General features: G+C 45.9%; 1 protein-coding gene across 4 annotated transcripts in view; it reads right to left on the reverse strand.

Annotated features, from left to right (window-relative positions):
- Positions 1 to 21550, reverse strand: part of LOC139759635 (polycystin-2-like protein 1) — a 72841-nt gene that overhangs the window by 35915 nt on the left and 15376 nt on the right. For all 4 annotated transcript variants that reach the window (XM_071682010.1, XM_071682009.1, XM_071682008.1 and 1 more), the window contains exon 2: positions 18835 to 19043. In XM_071682010.1, the coding sequence (XP_071538111.1) occupies positions 18835 to 19015 (181 nt within the window). In that variant the 5' untranslated portion in view covers positions 19016 to 19043. The remainder of the gene's footprint in view (positions 1 to 18834; positions 19044 to 21550) is intronic.

The raw sequence follows: 21550 nt of genomic DNA on the forward strand, positions 1-21550 counted from the left end.
ACATCATCAGAAGGCGGAAGTCAAGAAGCCCTGGAGGCTTGGCTGACCTCCCTGCACTGCAGACGAACACGCATGAAGGCAGGCATAACCACCCTGCCAGCCAGGGGTCATGATCTCCTTCATGATTATGTCTTAACGTTGCTCGTGCTACACTCACATCATACCCTCTATCATGGGCCGCTGGTCACCTGGGCCTGGGGTCACTGGTCACCAGGATCAGAGGTCACTCGTCACCATGACCAGGGGCCACTGGTCACCAGGGACTGGAGTCACTGGTTACCAAGGCTGGGGAGGGGGGGGGTGTTCACTGTGGACCAAGTACTAATATAATCACTGGTCAGTAATTACCCTCAACCCAACATTACAAATCTTTTTACCAGTCACTGACACTAATTCCCCGGTAGCAGCGAGTGATGACCACGATTTTGTCTGCTGTAAATGGAATCAAGAAACGTAAACACGCAGCTTGACGGCCGTTGACGTCACTGTCAGACAAGTGACGTCAGAATAAGACAAATATAACAGGTCGACGGTGGGCGTTGTTAGGTCATACGACCAAATGTTAAGAGACCAATGAATACCTTACGTATAAGTTCTCCTCTCCTTCTATCTACCTGTACTGATACCATCTTTATCATTGTCTGTAGCCTTCAGCAGCAACCTCTACCCAGAGACCCCCCGCCCTACTACCATCAATATACATACACGTTGAAATAAATCGTCCACCACAAAATCATCGACCTCCCAACTCAGTCTTAAACTCCACCTCAACAAACACACCCAGGAGAAACCACACTCCCCAGACAAACACCCTCCCGCCACGAACATAAGCAAACAAGGAAAACCAAGGAGAGCAGGTAATGTGCGCGTCAACAAGTACCAAAGTAGGACTGGTGGGATGAAGGAGATATAGAGTCTTCAATAAAGGTGGCACGATAAGGGGAGGTCACGCATGAGAGATATGACGAGCCTTGTGCTTAACATTATTATTGTTATTAAAGATTCGTCAGAACCTAATGTGGCACGATCCCTTGTCTTCAGACGGTCTCACATGTATCACCTCTACCCTTAATTAGCTCTATTAGAGGACATGAGTTAAGGGATAAGGGCCGAGAATAATGGGGTATGAGGTGCTGGGTACAAAGTGCACGAGCCCTAATCCCTATACATCATTCCAACCAACCAACCCCTCCTCACAACACCCAGGACGATGAACCCCTCAGGTAATTATGTCATGGAATGTTTATGTTTAGTGAAATTCCTGCAGCAGTAGTGATGATGGGGCGTTGCTATACCCAGGGACACCAACACTACTACGGTCATGAATGCCGTGAGTCAGGCAAACACCCAGAAATGTCGGGACATCGTTGAACCAACGCTGGAATCATACTGGCCATGGACACAAACGTCGCATGTAAACACTTCAGTATATATATATATTATATATACACACACACACACACACACACAAAAATAGTACATAAAATAACGAAATCAAATTGAATCGACTATGAATAGGGAATACGTGAAAAAAAAAGTCATAAGTAAAATATGGTTATTAATCTTAAAAAACACTAAGACTGGCAAGTTGGCGCGTGAGACGTTACGACCTTCGAAAAAAAAAGTTTGTTGAGGTATGTTGATGTGCGCAGACCTGGGCGCCATTTACGCTCTCATCGGAATTCCCTTTTCTAAACACTGGTCTTAATTTTGACATGATTCTGAGGAATTCACCTGTGCACGTGGTCTCCTAATTCGCACCCAGTGAATGTGTACCAGAGTCTTTTTAAGACAAACTTTCTGGCCGAAATAAATCAACTTTGTTGTGTCAATAAATTTCCCATCGTGTAAGTGACGGCTCCGAGGTGTAACCTCCACACCCTGAAGCATGAAACGTAGCTGTAATTCATGAAAAATAAGAAACCTACGATAACCAAGGTGCGCACACAGCAAAATAACTCAGCTGTGCCACACCTTGTGTATTCACCATGCTGTACGAGCGGACATCTCTACAAAATGGACGGGAAAATTACTTAGTTTAATACCTTCTCACGCAGCTCTACGGACCTGAGTTGATAACCTGCTATCTCAGTGTCTCAAAAGATAACTTTATACTGAATGATATATAACCATATGATACCAAGTGTAAGTATAATCCTATTCTTTACGGTATTTGATTCATAGTGTAAGAAAACCGTCAACAACTGGATGTGTTCATGGAATGCCAGACCCAGGCCAGGGCTCTGGTGGGTACTGGCCAGGCACTGGAGGCTACTGGGGCAGGGTTTGTGTGTGTATTGGCCAGGGAATAGTGGCTACTGGGGCCAGGCTCTTGTGTGTACTGGCCAGGGACTTGGAGGCAGTTGGGGTGTGTGTGTGTGTGTGTGTGTGTGTGTGTGTGTGTGTGTGTCCTGGCCACGATATGGTGGCCACTAGGGAGAGGTTCCTGCCTCAGGGTCACACACACACACACGACCCTTGTACTGTACACCCCCTGGTGTCGTGCGTGCGGCAGGTGGTTCTGGGCGGTGGTCGTGTGCTGTGACCCCGAAACCACTATTTAATGACGGTAACGACACTATAGTGTGATGACCTGGCCTCTGACATAACCCTTCAGGGTCAAGTAAAAGGTCAGATATCGCAAGGTCGCACCGTCGTGTTCAAGGGTCGTGCTGTATGGATGTACCGTCGTGATCAAGGGTCGCACCCTTGTGTTCAACAAGTTCAACTGTTTTCCTCTACGAAAGCTGGTAAACGTTCAGATACTTGAACAATAATGATAATAATAATAATAATAATAATAATAATAATAATAATAATAATAATAATAAATAATAATAAATATTATTATTATCATTGTTATTATTATCATTACTATCATCATTATTACCCACTGAGAGGTGAGGTTATGTGGAATACTGCGGTGTGTGGTGAGTCCAGCTCATGGTGGTATGGTGTGGTAGGGGTGAGGGCGGGCCAGCAGCCAGCCCTGGTGCACACAGGCACACATGTGACATACACTCTCTACACACACCTGACACCTCACATACGCATGTCTGTACTTATACTATCACGCGATGACAACCACATGGAACCCACCGCAGCCCTCACGCACACAAGCAAAACATGTATCACTTGTTATACACACGTGACGCAGCTCAATACACACGTGGCACTCCTCGGGAAACACGTGCCACTCCTCAATACACACGTGGCACTGCTCAGGACGCACGTGCAGTGCTCAATACGCATTTCCCAAAGCTTGTACTACATACTCATACGTGTTGTAGTTTCCGGTAACAGGAGCCAAACGCCATGAAGTAAGGTCTTTTGTGATTAAATTGATTACACACACACACACACACACACACACACACACACACACACACACACACACATGTACATAGAGGGGGGGGGGGTGATCAATGTAGGGGAAGGAAGGCACCTCCCACCACAGCAGCAGGAGTGGCCGAGACCAGCAAGGTGTGGCGGGCCAGGGAAGGCAGGGGTCGCTACCCATGTGTGGGGCAGTCAGCCTCACCCAGCTGAGGAGGACCTCACTACCCTGCTCACTCACCAGCGCGTCCCAGGATGTGCCAACCTGAACATATCTTACTGAAGATCATGGTAAGTCTGGTCAGGCGAGGGTTGTGTGGCCTCCTCATCACGAGGCATGGGTTACCGTGTGCAGGGTCACGAGGCATGGGTTACCGTGTGCAGGGTCACGAGGCATGGGTTACCGTGTGCAGGGTCACGAGGCATGGGTTACCGTGTGCAGGATCATATTCTCACCAGTAATGATGAGAAAACATACGACGGAACTATAGCTGTTGTAAGTCCCGCCTCCCATCACCGGTCTGTCTTGGAACACAGACAATAATACAGTGTGCCACGCCATCCTGGCACCACCACACAAACCAGCAGGAAAAACACGTTCAGGACAACATATGACCAGAGTCACACTGTGCACAACAGACGACGCCGTCGGTCAGACAAGGCCCCGTGGCCAGAGGTTGACCTGACCAAGTTAACATCATCATCATCATCATCAGGGGCTACAGAGAGTGACGAGGCAGGGCAATGATGGAGTCAGGATAACGATAACACTACATAATACAGCAGACCGGGAGGAAAAGCTGAACAAGACACCAACACCAACGTGAGGGATGAGTGATGGTGATCCGCTGCTGCTGTGGCTATGTACGTACTGATACATACAGACATACAGACATACATACTGTATCAGACAGCAAGTCAATGTTCCGCTATGAACAGCACCTTGGAAACCAACACCAAACCTTCACTACCCACAGTTTAAGTCACGTGCACCTTACCCCCTCAACCAGTTCCATGACTGTCATGAGTTTAAGAGCGCGCCCCCTCGCGTCACTTCCCTGAACACTGCCTGAAAAACCAAATTGACTGAAAAAAAAACATGAACGAAGATTAACAGGTGTATGCACGCACGCACACCCCCCATCCAGTATAACCAATCGTGATCCACGTTTAAGAGACGAGATTTAGCAATCCTGAAACGCAGCTAGAGTTATATAGATATATGGAGAGCAACACAAACAGGTCCTTCATACCCCACTCACATGATGAGGGCGGAGGACCACGTAAGATATGACTACCCCGTGAATGACCAGACTGTGGGCAGGTGAAGATACACTGCGCTCAAGGTCGAGTTTCCATGAAGTCCAGTGAACACAGACTGTGTATGGACCACACCACCACCGCGTCATGCATCCCCCTGACCAACACCATGACAGGCCACAACATCAACACATAACCTTCTCAGCCAACATATGAAGATCCATTTGCATTCCGGGACACCAGGTGCGCTACACAACCTGAACCCTTCTCCCTACATTTTATTCATCGGTTCATTTTGCGTTGTACTTCCTGAATAAAGAAGTGGAGGAGACGTGTTCTTACGTGAGCCTTATCTTCCCATACCAGCCAGACCCGGCAGGTATGATCAGCCACACGGGGAAAATAAGAGATTCCATCACCCACCACACCCCTGCAGGCACCGCAAGCCAACCCCACCACCACCACCTCTGCTCACGCATTACAAAATATCTTTCAACATAATCCAATGAAATCTGATACAGGAAATAACTAAACCATCTGTACAGTAACAGGTCAACGTGGTACGCTCTTCATCTTGATACCGCTGGTGACAAGGGCCACCTTTGGAAAACTGACCATTCTCCACGTTCGCCGTTCTCACACTGACTGACGGAAAACATATGTATCTTGCCTAATCTGGCCCGACCGAAGCTCAGTGATGGTATAGTTTATTTTTTTTTTTTTTTTTTTTTATACTTTGTCGCTGTCTCCCGCGTTTGCGAGGTAGCGCAAGGAAACAGACGAAAGAAATGCCCCCCCCCCCCCCATACACATGTACATACGTCCACACACGCAAATATACATACCTACACAGCTTTCCATGGTTTACCCCAGACGCTTCACATGCCTTGATTCAATCCACTGACAGCACGTCAACCCCTGTATACCACATCGCTCCAATTCACTCTATTCCTTGCCCTCCTTTCACCCTCCTGCATGTTCAGGCCCCGATCACACAAAATCTTTTTCACTCCATCTTTCCACCTCCAATTTGGTCTCCCTCTTCTCCTCGTTCCCTCCACCTCCGACACATATATCCTCTTGGTCAATCTTTCCTCACTCATTCTCTCCATGTGCCCAAACCATTTCAAAACACCCTCTTCTGCTCTCTCAACCACGCTCTTTTTATTTCCACACATCTCTCTTACCCTTACGTTACTTACTCGATCAAACCACCTCACACCACACATTGTCCTCAAACATCTCATTTCCAGCACATCCATCCTCCTGCGCACATCTCTATCCATAGCCCACGCCTCGCAACCATACAACATTGTTGGAACCACTATTCCTTCAAACATACCCATTTTTGCTTTCCGAGATAATGTTCTCGACTTCCACACATTCTTCAAGGCTCCCAGAATTTTCGCCCCCTCCCCCACCCTATGATCCACCCTATGACGTGCTCAAATTACAGAGGTATAAGTTTGTTGAGTATTCCTGGTAAATTATATGGGAGGGTATTGATTGAGAGGGTGAAGGCATGTACAGAGCATCAGGTTGGGGAAGAGCAGTGCGGTTTCAGAAGTGGTAGAGGATGTGTGGATCAGGTGTTTGCTTTGAAGAATGTATGTGAGAAATACTTAGAAAAGCAAATGGATTTGTATGTAGCATTTATGGATCTGGAGAAGGCATATGATAGAGTTGATAGAGATGCTCTGTGGAAGGTATTAAGAATATATGGTGTGGGAGGCAAGTTTTTAGAAGCAGTGAAAAGTTTTTATCGAGGATGTAAGGCATGTGTACGTGTAGGAAGAGAGGAAAGTGATTGGTTCTCAGTGAATGTAGGTTTGCGGCAGGGGTGTGTGATGTCTCCATGGTTGTTTAATTTATTTATGGATGGGGTTGTTAGGGAGGTAAATGCAAGAGTCCTGGAAAGAGGGGCAAGTATGAAGTCTGTTGGGGATGAGAGAGCTTGGGAAGTGAGTCAGTTGTTGTTCGCTGATGATACAGCGCTGGTGGCTGATTCATGTGAGAAACTGCAGAAGCTGGTGACTGAGTTTGGTAAAGTGTGTGGAAGAAGAAAGTTAAGAGTAAATGTGAATAAGAGCAAGGTTATTAGGTACAGTAGGGGTGAGGGTCAAGTCAATTGGGAGGTGAGTTTGAATGGAGAAAAACTGGAGGAAGTGAAGTGTTTTAGATATCTGGGAGTGGATCTGTCAGCGGATGGAACCATGGAAGCGGAAGTGGTATAGTTTATATATGTATATATATATATATATATATATATATATATATATATATATATATATATATATATATATGCTATGTACATCTACTGAAATTGTACAGTATTTCTCCGAAATAAAGTATATTGTTATTATTATTATTATTATTATTATTATTATTGTTATTATTATCATTATTATGATTATACGTGAGTAAATCTTCGTAAACATCTCACTATTTATGAATGTGAAGACAACCTGGACACAGACCATAATATATCATGCTTCCATCCATGTTAGGTCAGTTCCCTCGCTGACGAGGATCTACACAACACGACCCTCCTTTGGCTTCAGCAGTGGTCTCCGTGCCCCACGCACTGTCAGCGGTAGGTGCCCCGGGCACTACGGACGATGGACGGGTCCACCTCCTTCCTCATCGTTATCTCCTCCAGTGGAATCAACGGTCATTTCTCAGACAGCTTCCCACCGTCTTGTGTGTAACATCAGCAGCAGCAGGTTTCCCACAGTCAACACACTCTCACAACTTTCTATTCATGGCACTACATGCCACTATACCTTTATCCTTATCAATAACTTTTCCTTCTGAATATTTTGATCTACTAATTGGGTAGTTAATGATGAACTGTTTCATTCATACCTCACTTGTCCCTTTCTTCTTGTCGTGACGTCATATGTCTCCCGTGTATGTCTACGTGTCTGCTGATCATCGCTACCCGCCCCACCTCTGCCATACCTCCCCCATATCAATAACATTAACTCCTCCCCAACCCCCCAACCCTTTCTCATACCCCAACGACCGTGACCACAGGCTGTCTAGCAACCTCCCCCCCCCCCCTCTCTCTCTAACCCCCCCAAGTTCCTACGGCGACAACATAAACAAGGTGACCAGCGGGCCCCCACGGAGCGTGTGTGTGTGTGTGTGTGTGTGTGTGTGTGTGTGTGTGTGTGTGTGGTCTCTGAACTATCCATAACATCAGGTGATGTACGGGAGTCCTGTGTCGGAGGATGTTGTCTGACGTTGACGGAGGTCATGATCCTGCCAGATGTTAACACTACAACCAAACAACCAACCATCTAGCCGACTGAGATCATTCGCCACTACCTGCCACAAGCGACTAACACAACACCAGACCAGTACACCACTTGGAGGTCATCATCTCTTACAATTATAACAACCTCAGGACATAAGTCAATACCTACAATATCGATCTAATGATGTCCCAACACAGTAGGTTCCCTAGGGACAACAATATGACCTTGGTTACCATCCATGCCTTCCGCTTTGACCTCACGGCTCCACAACTGCGTCTCTAAGCCACACACACTTTACAACACAGTCTGGGTCAATACACACATGGAGGAATATAGGCCACAACATGTTGCCCACACCACACACACGGCGCGGGTGGGGAAGGTGATTACTTCCATCACTGACTGAGCTTACTACAGTGTCTACTGCGGCACTACGGATGTGATGGCACAGGAAGGGATAGGGAAAAATCCTCACTTGGCTCCCTTCTATATTCCTTCTTTTGGAAAAGTAATAAATGGAGGGGAGGATTTCCAGCCCTCTCGCTCCTTCCCCTTTTAGTCGCCTTTCACGATACGCAAGGAATACGTGGGAAGTATTCTTGCTCTCCTATCCCCAGGGATAATATATATATCCTTAAATATCATAAGTGCTTGTCTGGGGCGAGATTGGAAGAGCCTTTCAGAGCACGTCTTCTTCGGGAGACAGTGGACCACTTGGCCTCCTGGATAACAAAGCTTTATTCCTCCTCTGTGTATCACCACGATGATCCGTCACGTCACGCTTAGCGGACGGAAGAGAAAAGTAAGCTTAGGAAGCATGGAACGTGTGACACCCTGGTGGCAATGTCTGGTACTTCCAGAATACAACAAACCCATACAGAAGACCACCCAACCATCCACTGGCGTTCACACGTCAGACTGAGCTAAACTATGTGTTACGGGCCTTGCTGCAAGAACCCTAGTTAGACCCAGCAACCACCTACTCCACGCAACCAACCTTCAATCCAGCAAGCCATACTGTGGAATCACTGATACGGACACATCAAAACTCATGGTATGAGTGACACATACACACACACACACACACACACACTGGGAGTACTCTGTTCGTCTCAGAGGGGGATAAAACCCAGTGGGTATTATGTTATAGGGCATATAATTCGGGAGGTATAATATGTGGCCATATAATCCATCAAGTACAATTAGACTGGGTGATACAGACGTAGAATATCAGTAACTCAATCTTATTATGTGTAATCAAGTGAGCATAGTGTCAGGTGAGGCAACACGACATGGCAGAAGACTGAGGCGCAGGACGAATGCAGGTGGACGACTGTAGGTGTAGTGACCACAGGTGGAGTGACCACAAGTGGAGAACCACAGAAGGAGTGACCACAAGTGGAAAACCACAGAAGGAAGACCACAGGTGGAGTGACCACAGGTGGAGGACAAGCGGCAGGTTAGAGACTTGGGTGGAAATCATTTATAAGGTCATATCGTACCACTGGCTGACCACAGATGTGCTGGCCACTCAGACACCACAGGTGTGCTGGCCACTCAGACACCACAGGTGTGCTGGCCACTCAGACACCACAGGTGTGCTGGCCACTCAGACAAAATAGATATACGTTTAGTTTTCCAGGTGGCGTCAACAAGTGAGCGCCATGAGGGGCGCTGGTCAATGGTGTCTCCAGGTGGGCGTCATGAGCGACGCAGTCAAGGAAGAGCTACGTACGTTAGATACGAGAAGTCAGGTGATCCCTGTGGCACACACACACACACACACACCAAACGTTCACGCCCTCCTCCCAACCCGCACGAATTTGTCACCCAAATAACAGGAATGTCAACATCGGCCACTGAGGGAGACGAGAAATAGATCTGGAAACTCGCGGGAAAAATGCCATTCCTACCACCACAAGTGATTATCTGGCTGATGGTATGAAGGATGGTGTAGCCTGATGGATGCTGCCACTACCCCCCTAGGTAATTTTTGGTTACGATCGTCTGGCCCTTGACGGACCTTACGTAAGGCCAAAGGTCAAGCCATCGTAACCATGGGTCGTGCTCAAGGATGGAGACATCTCGCTCAAAAGACGAATATGTTCTTTAGCTTTTTAACAGCCACTAAATCCACCAAGATCCAGGCCCCTCCCCCAGCGATGTGTATACGTTGAGTGGAATAAATTCAGGCCTCTTCCCCCGTGATGTGCATACCTAGGGTGGAATAAATCCAGTTCTCCCCTAATGATATATATATATATATATATATATATATATATATATATATATATATATATATATATATATATAGACAATTAAATCCAGGCCCCCTAGCGATGTATAGTGGAATAAATCTATAAATTCCCCGACCCGTCCATGCCATGTTTACCTGCTAACCTCGTTTTCTTTACCTCCTTCGTCAAAACTCGCTTTCTATTTATAATTTCTGTCGGAAACAAAACAAAAAGAAAAAAAAAACTCGCCTTAGATACCAGGAGAGATAGAGTGCGGCACCGACCCCACACCAACATTACCACCTCCAGTGCAAATGGTTGACGTCAGAGAGGCGGAGCGACAGACCCTTCGTGAGGAAGGCTGCAGTACACCAGCAATTACGGCCATCGCTTGCCACATTGCAACCTCCCAGCCTGGACACGTCAGCCCAGGAGGATCACCCGCACACAGCCATGATTGATGACCGCGCCATGATTGGTGCATCAACACAGAAAACACAATACACGTCTCTATGGCCACAAGACCATGACTGTCAACCTGGGTATGACGACTTGATCCCTTGAGTACGATAACTGAAGTCATCGTACCGTGGAGGTCTAATAGTCGTACTCGAAGAATTATGAGAAGCAGCAACACCAGTCTGAGGCCCAACCTATAACTATGAATGGATGGAGTTATATTGTCTATATCATGCGGATGATACAGACACACGCATCATGACAACGACACATAAATCTGTTAAAGTATAAACGGAACAACAGTTGTAACCTGAGGAAGAATAACAAATGTGTGATAATCACTTACAATGATACATCATCATCAAAATGACTTCCCACTCACGGTGTTAACACTTGCTGGTCATCTACAGATAAATAGACAGATAGATAAACAGACAGACAGACAGATAGATAGTTCATTGAATATATGTTAATCCATTATTTATCAGCTTCTTGCTGATATTCTCAACCTGTCTAACGAACCTCTCATACTGCTCAGGTATGAGCATAACACAGCTGGTCGCCCCATGTATACCATGTCCCTCCCATTCGCTCTATCCTGTGCACACCTAATACCTACATCCGGACAACTACAACCCCACAAGCAGACAAATACAACCCACACAACCACACCTGACCATAAAACCCGTGTGTGGGCTTTTGTGTGTGTATATGTGTGTGTGTGAAGGGAGGGGGCTTAGTCCTGGCATGTTTCACGGTCGTTACCATAACTCAGAACACCGTGCACACTGCAGCCACGAACAGCGTGGTAAACCAACCATTTTACTGCCTTTGGTTGCTAAAACCTCTGTGGGTTATGGTCGGTAATCATATACTCACGACCCGGTCGTTCATCACAATCACATTTTCACTAACATACACACACACACACACACACACACACACTCTGCCGTAAGGGTAATGTTAGTGTGTTGCACCGTCGTACGACCATGTGTAAGAGTTGCAGTGTGTGTGTGTCATTTCGCTCAGGTCAGTGCGAGCGTTGTGCGCTTCCGTAAGTATGACATAACTGGACGCGACTCGAACCAACGTTCTTGCATTTCCAAAGTGAGAGCAGAGGGCGGGTGTGCCGACCATGTCACTGGAGTGAGTCACACGCTCCCTGGGTGTCACTGGTGAAGGTCGCCCGAGGAAGGGCGTCACACATGTCAAGGCTCTCCAGGATGACCAGCGTCCGCTGTCACACAGACGCTCACCAGGCACCTCCACCCGACACACACTGATGCTCACCCTGAGGCACGCCTGCGTCTCCCCTCGACCTCCTGCTGGAGCACCTACAGCTAACATCCTTCCAACAGTCGCCGTCGTTAATAAAATATATATCCTGCACCTCTGACGTGTGAGGAAATTGAGACATGTGGCACGAGGGACTGGTGAGGAGGTGGTCCTTCGCCCCACACGTCAGGCAGTTATTCCTGGACAGTAACATTTTCAGCTTGGTGATCAACGTTACCTGGACAGAAGATAAACAGACCCAGGCATGAGACAGTTACTTATGATACACGTGCGTGTGACGGTGACGTGACGAGTTAACTCCTGTGATCGAGTGAACACAATGGTGAACCTGGTGGTTATTATACTGCTCCCCAGTAACATACAGGAGTACAACCATCACTTGTGGCCAGGGACTGGACGGAGGTTGACACAGTAATCACCATTTCACGCGTGGTCGCTGGGAAGGCGGGCAGTGCTTCACATTTTACTCTTTTGCCAGTAACGTTACTCACACTCACTCTGTCTGTCTGTCTGGGGATGACGTCATCTGAGCAGGTGTGACTGCTGACGTCATCTGAGCAGGTATGACTGCGGACACTAAAGTACAGTAGGTTTTACAGAGCAGGACTGACGGCTATGTATATTGAAGACAGCCAATGTTCAAGTCACCTGAAGGAACATATGTTTTTGCTTTATTTTCGCCTTCCTCAACCTTCGTCCTCCTCACCGTCATCATCTTGAAGGTCAAGTATTTGCACCATTTCGACTTGGGGTTGACCGACTTGAGAGTTGGTAAGCACGTTGTTGCCTGGGTTCAATACATCCAACTTTTGTAGAATTTTTATGAGGTCTTTTTAAGGATTTTAGGGGGTCACAGGACAAACAACAACAAGATGTATAAATTGAGCTTTTTTTTTTTAACCTTACAATGTCAATGAACTGAGAGAACACACAGCGGACATAGTGACATGACATTTGTGAACCGACCCGCCTTCCATTTAGTGGCATTTAGTCATATTTCAGCCAGGCTTCATAAAATTTAACAAACGTGTCTTTCTACTTGACATACGCTGTGCGTATTTAAGGTTTGTGATATAGCTTCTTTAGGCTCATATCTAAAATTCAAAGATAACCCAAAATGCACAAGCAATATTTTTTTCCCGTTACTATCTGGCCATATGTAAGTCAAGGGCTGTGAAATGTGGCACAAAGGCGTCTTCCCACGTAACCCACATAACAGATATATGGCCATCATCATCCTATAGAAATGGAAGATTACCAGAAATTACTGTTTTCCCGCAAAACCAAAACTGTTTCAACCAAAGTTGCTTCAAAAGTAACAGACAGATATGTTTCAACATGCCATATCAAAATTCACTGAGGGGTCAAACTGCACATTTTCTGATTCTGGCTCGCTTTTCTGAAGTATTTTAATCAATATCTTGAGACTCTTAGTAACTCCTACATCCTCTACACAAGTCTCCCCCCCTCAAAAATATATTCCAGGCGTACATTGTATACAGCGGGAGGAACAATGCGTTCCATTGCGAATTTTGCTTTCTAGATACTACTTAATGTTGTGTGGTACCGAGAAACATTTGCAGCTTTACGTCATCGAGGCATAACACTCCCGTTTAAGATTCACTTGGAACACGATATGGAATACCTGACCCGCGAACGTAGCTGCCTGGCTTACTACCATGACCACTGCTAACATCACTACCACAAACATCACCACTTTATACCACCACCAAGTTAATAACGTAATGCCTACCTGTGGCTCATGATAATCTCGTGATGGTAATTCAAGGCCATTGTCATGTATAATGAGAATATGTTTTATGGATTAGGGTGATCGTGTGGGCTGTGCTGGTATTAATACCAGGTATCCTCGTGATACAAACATTACCTCCGCGTTAATGACAATTGACAACATACACCGCCTTTATTTCTGGGAAGGAACATTGTTTATCATCTTGGGCACAAGTAACATGGAGATGGTGATGACATACAGATGATAGCGGAGTGGAGGAGGGTGGTGAACGAATACTCGCGACTCTCGTGACGTGACGGATTTGATTTGTGCTGATAACCCCGGGAAATATACTGTGCACACCATGATCATACTGTGAGCGGTAGCGCAAAAGGATTACAGGGGTCACAAATGGTCTTAGTCAGACCCCAGTGGGTTGATATCACATAAGACGCTACAATTCAGTGCTCCACCCACCCTGTGTGAGCTAGGCTCTGGCAATGTCCGGCTCCAAATGCGCGTGTGGGTGATGCAGACCATGGGGTAGGCGAGGCTTCGCTCTGGTATCTCCAGGTACGTGTTAGGATGTGATGTAATGTGATGTTATGCAGCGTCGTTTGGAAACACCAGAACACATTTCACATCGTACTTGGCTCTCTCGTTCCCAAATGCAGAGGAAGCGTGTATGTTTCTATTTCGTTACTCGTGTATGTAACTCGGAGTGTGTTTGATAATTATTTATGTTACGGGGAGAGCGTTTTACATTCGTGTTGCACCAACTCTTAACATTGTATAAATGTATCACGTCTTCTGCACACACACACACACACACACACACAAGCCAAGTACCCAATTATCGACTAGCCCAGAGCGGATGATGAACAGCTGGGTTGGGTGGAGGCCGATTGTCAAGTACCCTTTCCTCTCTCCCACCTCTTCGTCTTCTCAACCACCGTGTGTGTGTGTGTGTGTGTGTGTGTGTGTGTGTGTAAATGACATCTGCTGAAGTCGACCCAAACCTCACTGCTAGGTTCGACCAGGAGGAATGTTGGTGTTCCCCACTCGGACCCCCTCCAGACTTCACTAGAACCTGACAAATTAGGATAGTTTAAGCGAGGCATTTATGTTTCTGGGAATTACGTAAAGTAAGACAAAGCGGAGTTAGTACTGGTAATATCACTGCTGCCTGTAAACTGTCGGCACCATAACGGTGACAACTGCTGCATGTATGTTATCTGTGAAACTTTCCAGTTCGCAAGTTGTTGCCTCATGAATAAATAGACAACGCTTGGTTTGTTGATGGTGTGTGTCTGTGTGTGTAACGAAGGGTAAACTCATAATAAGAGCCTGGTACACTGTGGACCAGCAGTGGTTGATGGTGCCTGGTCCAGTACTCCTGGCAAACACTGGACCAGCAGTGGTTGATGGTGCCTGTTCCAGCCACCATCAATAACTGAAGTGTTTCCTCACCAAGAGCCCATCAACACGATGGTGCAACCCTTGAACACGACGATATTACCCTTGGCTATGGGGAGCTGCCCTTTGACCTGACCCCCTACGGTTCAGGTCACAGGCTTTACCATCATAACCAAAGGTTTAATATTCTTTACAAAAGGAGACTGAGCAGTACTCGCAACACGAATATGTTCCCAAGTCAGATCAATCTTCTAACCACAGAGTTCCACCCAGAAACCAAACCCCTAAAAGGCCGATCACAACACGCAATAAAAGAAAACTACATAACAACGATTCCTGCCAGCATTATACACACCAAACTTTTATCTTCAAGATCCCTTCTCACGACCAATTATTCTTCCATCATCTGTTTGCAAAGTGCTTCGTGCAAACTTGGAGGGAGGCACGACGGAGGGGTAGCGTGTATGCTACTCTGGTAAATAATACATATTATCCTTCCATCTGGCTAAAGGCCGGCGGGCTGGTGTCGGCACATGTCGCCCCAACAAACAACCTGGCTTCATACCACCTCCGCTCCTCACCTCCACCTCAAACAGACACGGCTTGGATAACTGCCTCCCAGACTCAGGTACCACGGAACACCACCTTCCGGTGACACAGGACGCCTGAGGCTCGCTCACTCGGCCAACCTCCTGCTTCACCATCCCAGTGGTGTCCTCCTGATGATAACCTCGTCACAGACCATCATGTGTTTGGCCACCTGTTGGAGACGTACTCTGATGGGCATGGACACATCTACTTCCTCGGAGAATTAGTGAGAGATCCACAGGGCACTGGCGTACCTTCATAACTTATATCACGGCCTGATCCTATCTGATTCAAAAGGTCTCAGTTCTCTTAACTATGCTAAACAAAAAGGTAATGTTACTGGCACAGTGCACAAACCCTACGTTCTTAGGATTCCTCCTCACCCATCATGGTCATCTATTTAAAGTAATGACCACATCTCTGGTGGACACCGTCTGGTCATGAACACCACCTGCTACTCCCCAAAAGCAGTGCACTAAGGCAGCAGGTCAACCCCTATGGACGAGGCGTCCCTACCCTACCCTACCCTTTGCCAGCAAAGCAAAACTGGAGTTGGAGTCTCAACTCCTGTGAAATTAGCTCCTACTAAACTAGCTACGCTGTGTGTACAGTTCCTCCCTGTGAATATAAGGTTAAAGTTTATGACAAAATAGTTAAGACATGATCAGACAGACACCTTTTATGGACTGCTGAAACAAACTAAAATCAACAATCTTTACACATATCATGACATCTCCACTGTAGTTACTATGATAATTCATGGAGTCTGAAAAAAATAATGAGGCCAGTGTGCAACCAACTTGTATACAATGCATGTTCCGGAGCAACTGTGGAGGCAGGAGCTATGATATTAAGAGCGTCACAATCCTAACATGCTAACCAGCAGTTACCGTAATGCTAATTACCCGACATATACTCTACATATGTGGGAAGGAGAGAGACCTTGAGCAAGGCAGCAGGGGCGAGGCTCAGGCCTGCCTGGCGTGTGTGTACGAGACACGAGACACGAGATTGGTTGTGGCGACCCTGACAACTGACACTAACGGTGAGCTGACGACACAACGGGGCTAACTGTGAGGCAATAACAAAACGGCGCCAACAGTGAGCTGACGACACAACAGTGCCGAACAGTGAGCTGACAATACAACAGTACTAATGGTGAGGTGACAGTGAACTGACAACACTTGAGGTAGCTGACGACACAACAAAGCTGACAATGAACTGACAACACGGGCCAGAGGAAAGCTAGAGTCCACGGTCACGTGACGTAAGAACACAAGACTGTGTGCGGGACCTGATCAGTCTGCCATCAACATCAAACACTCGGGATTCTCACAACACTGCACGTAGCTCGCTAACATACAGGTTCAGCCGTAACACAATGAACTAGTAAGAAACACCACACTCGCTGCTCCACACAATAAGACAGGGATAAAATAAAATAACTTGTCTACAATACTATCTCTACTGTCCATATGTATCTCTACCATTTATATGTATCTGTACTCTCTATATGTATGTAAGTACTGACTGATCCAGTCCGTAGTATGTGTCACTATATAATCTATACATGGGTCAATCTGCCCAGCCGTGTAAGTAACCGAAGACACACACTGCCAGCATCGTGTGCTCCTCACACTGTGTGTGTGTGTTTTAGTACTGTAAAGCCTGTAGATGCTGCTGCTCTCGTCCACAGCTGAGTTGCACTGTTCCCAGACACGAAGAGACAAGCCGAAAGCAAGACTTGGACGACATCCAACTCTGGCGTCCGCAGGTCATGAAAATATAAGGATCAAACTTCTAGTATTTTGCCAGCGGCAGCAGGAGGAGTAAGACCCAAGTCTCGCATGGCATTCTCTTCCTCAACACGAGACAAAACTTGGAGTGAGCGTGAATGTGTTCTAACGGCGGAGGTACGGGAGTGAGGATGAGGTAGGCTAGCCGCCACACATACCACCTGCCCAGGAGGAGGCCGGCCGGTGCTAGCAACTGGTGGAAGCGTCTGTTGTTGTGGATAATAACGAAACAAGGACGCGCTGCCCAGACAACCACACCTCTCACACCTGACACACTCCCTACACTCACCCTCCTCCACCTCTCTCTCCCTCAACTAGCCTGTGTCCACAGTTAACTTCAGGATTAAGTAATGAAAATGAAACATACGAAACAAGTCTGGCAGTGGCTGTACCAGCATTAACACACTATCATTATTATTATTATTATTGTCGTTGTAGTTGTTACTTATATTGTTGTTTTTGGTTCTCTTTTGAAGCATGACAATGTCTTCTGCTTTAGTTAATCTTAATGTAGATTTTCTGGCTAAGCTTTGGGTGGCCTTGTTGTGTCACTGCTTTACTGTGTTAATGCTGGTACAGCCACTGCCACAGACTTATGTTTCGTATGCTTCATTTTCATCACTTAATCCTGAAGTTTACTGTGGACACAGGCTAGTTGAGAGTGGGGGGGGGGACAAGATAAATGACAACACAGATGAACGAACGGGATTAAGCATTAGAAATAACGATATATACTGGCAATTACGAGAGATGAGCTTGAGGAAACAATAAAGGACGAGGACCAATACCTCACACACTGGCATTCAACACATCATCATCATCATCATCATCGCACACGAACATAAGACTGAACAGCTCGGGCAAGAACGTCACTCATTGTCATATGGTTAAAGTGCCAGCGGACAAATGAGAGGACTTTGAATGTTAAAGACGGGAATGACTCGAATGTTCACAAGAAAATGATATCACCACAACTAGATGTATCATCCTATCATCAGACGTGAGCAACAAACATGGCTGATGTCTGGGAATTATGTAGAAACATTAACACGATTTAATGAAAACGTCAACACGGATGGACCACTGACCATCTTCTGAACCACAGCCCATCAAACAACCCGCTTAAAGGAACGTTTCCACGCTGTCCTAAAAAGCTTTTGAAGGCCATTATAAGCAGGCTGGAGCTGGTATAAACCCTGATATACCTTTCCTTATCCTGGACATAAAAATGGTAAATATCTTTATTTATAAACATAACTTACAACTATTAAACCTTATAGCTATCTATCACAACAACGTGATGTCGTGAGGTTTAGCATAGGATACAAGATCATGAGGTTAATGCTAGTACAGCGAACAAAGCTGGCCGGTTTAACAAGGTTCTCAGCCAGATCAATGCTGGTAGCCAGTGAGGAATGAGGTGAAACTGGGATCAGCCAGAGGGCAAGACTCACGGGAGACGCAGGTCGAGAAGGAGTACCAGCAGCCCTTCTTCCGGATGGTCTCGTTGTTCTCGTACTCGTAGGCGTCGACGGCCGTGCCTCCTCCAGGAGAGCCAGGGCAGCCCTGTCCCCAGGCCTGCCGGTTGGAGCCATTGGTGTCGGGGCGCTCCAGCTCACTGGCCGGGTTGCTCATCTTGCCTCAGGTGACACGGCTGCTCCTCCTGCACCAGAGATAACATACAGCCTTAGACAACTGATCCTGCTGCAGGACAAACACTCTATGATCAGTGACGTCAGGTTTCAGGGTGTTAGGTATTGTGGACACTGTCATCACTGTCACTCATTACCTTGGAAGACATTCTTGGAACAGACTCACTCTGCTATGATCGGAGACATACTCAGAATTATACCAGTTATATCACGTAACGCGTGTTATTACGTATCCTGTAAATTATAAACCCTATATCTAATGCAGCCTTAACCTTAAATGTACAATAACCATTATCAGTTTACTCTGTACACTGCATGCCTTTATGTCCAATGTGATTCCCCCCCCCCCCCACCCCCCCTCCTCTTCCATGCACTTCAGTACATCTGTACATCATGAATTTTGTATTGGAACAGTACACTGTGATACTTGTGTAACATATGTACTACATCTGTGTGCTACCTTTCTGTGTATCACACTGATGCTGTGGACGTTATTACCTCCTTTTGATGGGATTTGGACCTTCTGGGCCCCTGGGCCAACTTGGGGCCGCCTGCCGCCTTCCATGTTGATCTATTGTACCTAACGTACGCTTCGTCCATGCCTACACCTACATCCTGCTACTGGACTCATTGTAAGCTCTATGCTCGCCTCCATCAACACCCTGCTATTATACTAATTGTACGCTCTGTGCTTGCCTCCATTTACACCCTATTATTGCACCCACTGCTCTTTGCCTGCAACCACCTACTCCTTGCTAAGTGCCTTTCACCCGCACTGTCAAAGAAGCGTTTTGTTTATGTGTACTCAATCAATGCCTCTCAGATCCAAAAATCTCAAACAAGTGACCCTTTGTGAGGTTAGTCAACACACTAACTCAAACAATTGACTGTAAGGTCAAACACTACGGCAATTCACATGACTGTTCTCGCGGAACAAACATCATACTTGCTCAATATGTACGGCCAAAAATCCCACTAGATCGCTTAACTGGATCTCCAGTGGGGCAAACCACAACAGCTCACAAATTTTCTTAAAAATGTGGCTTTTTCCAGCGCCAAACAACAAAGCCAGACTGCACACTTTCTCATACTATAGGACCAAACATTATACTACGGCACACAGCTGACCTTAAGCAAGGCCATGCACCATAAAGGACTAGACTGATAAGCAAGAGCATACACCATACTGAGTCACACGACTGACCCTAAGAAGACCATACATCATGCTAGATCATACAGCTGTCTTAAGAGAGGACATATACCATATCAAGTCACACGGCTGACCTTAAGCAAGGCCATCCACCATACTGAGTAACACAGTTAACCTTAAGCATGACCATACAACATACTATGTCACAGATGACCTTAAGCATGACGTACACCATACTATGTCACACAGTTGATCTTAAACAGGGATATATATTATACAAAAATATATGTCTTTAAGCAAGGTCATACACCATACAAAGCAAGACTGTACACCATACGATGTCACACAACCTTAAATAAGGCTATACACTAAACAGTCACACACCTGACCTTAAGCAAGACCATACACCATTCTATGTCATAGCTGACCTTAAATAAGGCTACATAATATACAAAGTCACACAGCTGACCTAAGCAAGGCAATGCACCATAAGCCACACAATGACCCTTCAAACTTCTAAAGGATCATTTTTGAGAGATCCTGAGGATCCAGTCACAACTCATATCAAGCAGCTACACTAACGATTGTATTTGTAAAGGTGACATGTTGATAAGGACTCAAATAAAAATCCTTCATAAAAGAGTACAGATCCTAAGCTCCAGTGGCAGAACATGTAATCTAACACTACAGTACCAAGATTATAGTTCTACCTTGAGGACTCAGAAGATACTTTATCTAACCTGTAAGGCTTTTAAAAATCTTACATAGTACTTTATCTCAATCGAAAAAAATACTGCAATAATATGACTCAATCTTTTCTAAAAGGGATTAAGAATATTCTGCAGGCACACACTTGCTAATTTGCAAATGGCATACGACAGCCTCTCGTGACTACGTAGGTGACATTTCCTCAAAGCTTCAATGTACGTATCATTAATCCTTTATCCCGCAATCAAAACATAATTCTTGCCTCACACAGTGGTTCTCTCATTGGCATTTACCTCAAAAAATCTGTATAAACCATATTTCAACGTAAAGGCTCGGACAGAAGACAGAGTAATTAGCAGGGAGCAACCAATTTGACGAATTAACCTGATGCAGTTACTTACACTGAAAAATAAATTAACTAATTGTCATCCAGAAAACTTATAGTAACGTCAAGAATGTTACAAAAAATGTCAACACGGATTTCCCTATAGTTTTCGTTAACATTCAAGTCTATACGCGTTAACATACCTTCCTATATGAAATGGGTATCTACCTACATGTCCGAAATTTCATGAACCAAATATCCAATTGGTAATGCGTAAAAACATACAAACCAATGTGCCAAGGATTTTAGATAATACCTCATGTACGGTATATATT

Source organism: Panulirus ornatus, chromosome 33 (genome assembly GCF_036320965.1).
Source record: "Panulirus ornatus isolate Po-2019 chromosome 33, ASM3632096v1, whole genome shotgun sequence".
Taxonomy (NCBI): domain Eukaryota; kingdom Metazoa; phylum Arthropoda; class Malacostraca; order Decapoda; family Palinuridae; genus Panulirus; species Panulirus ornatus.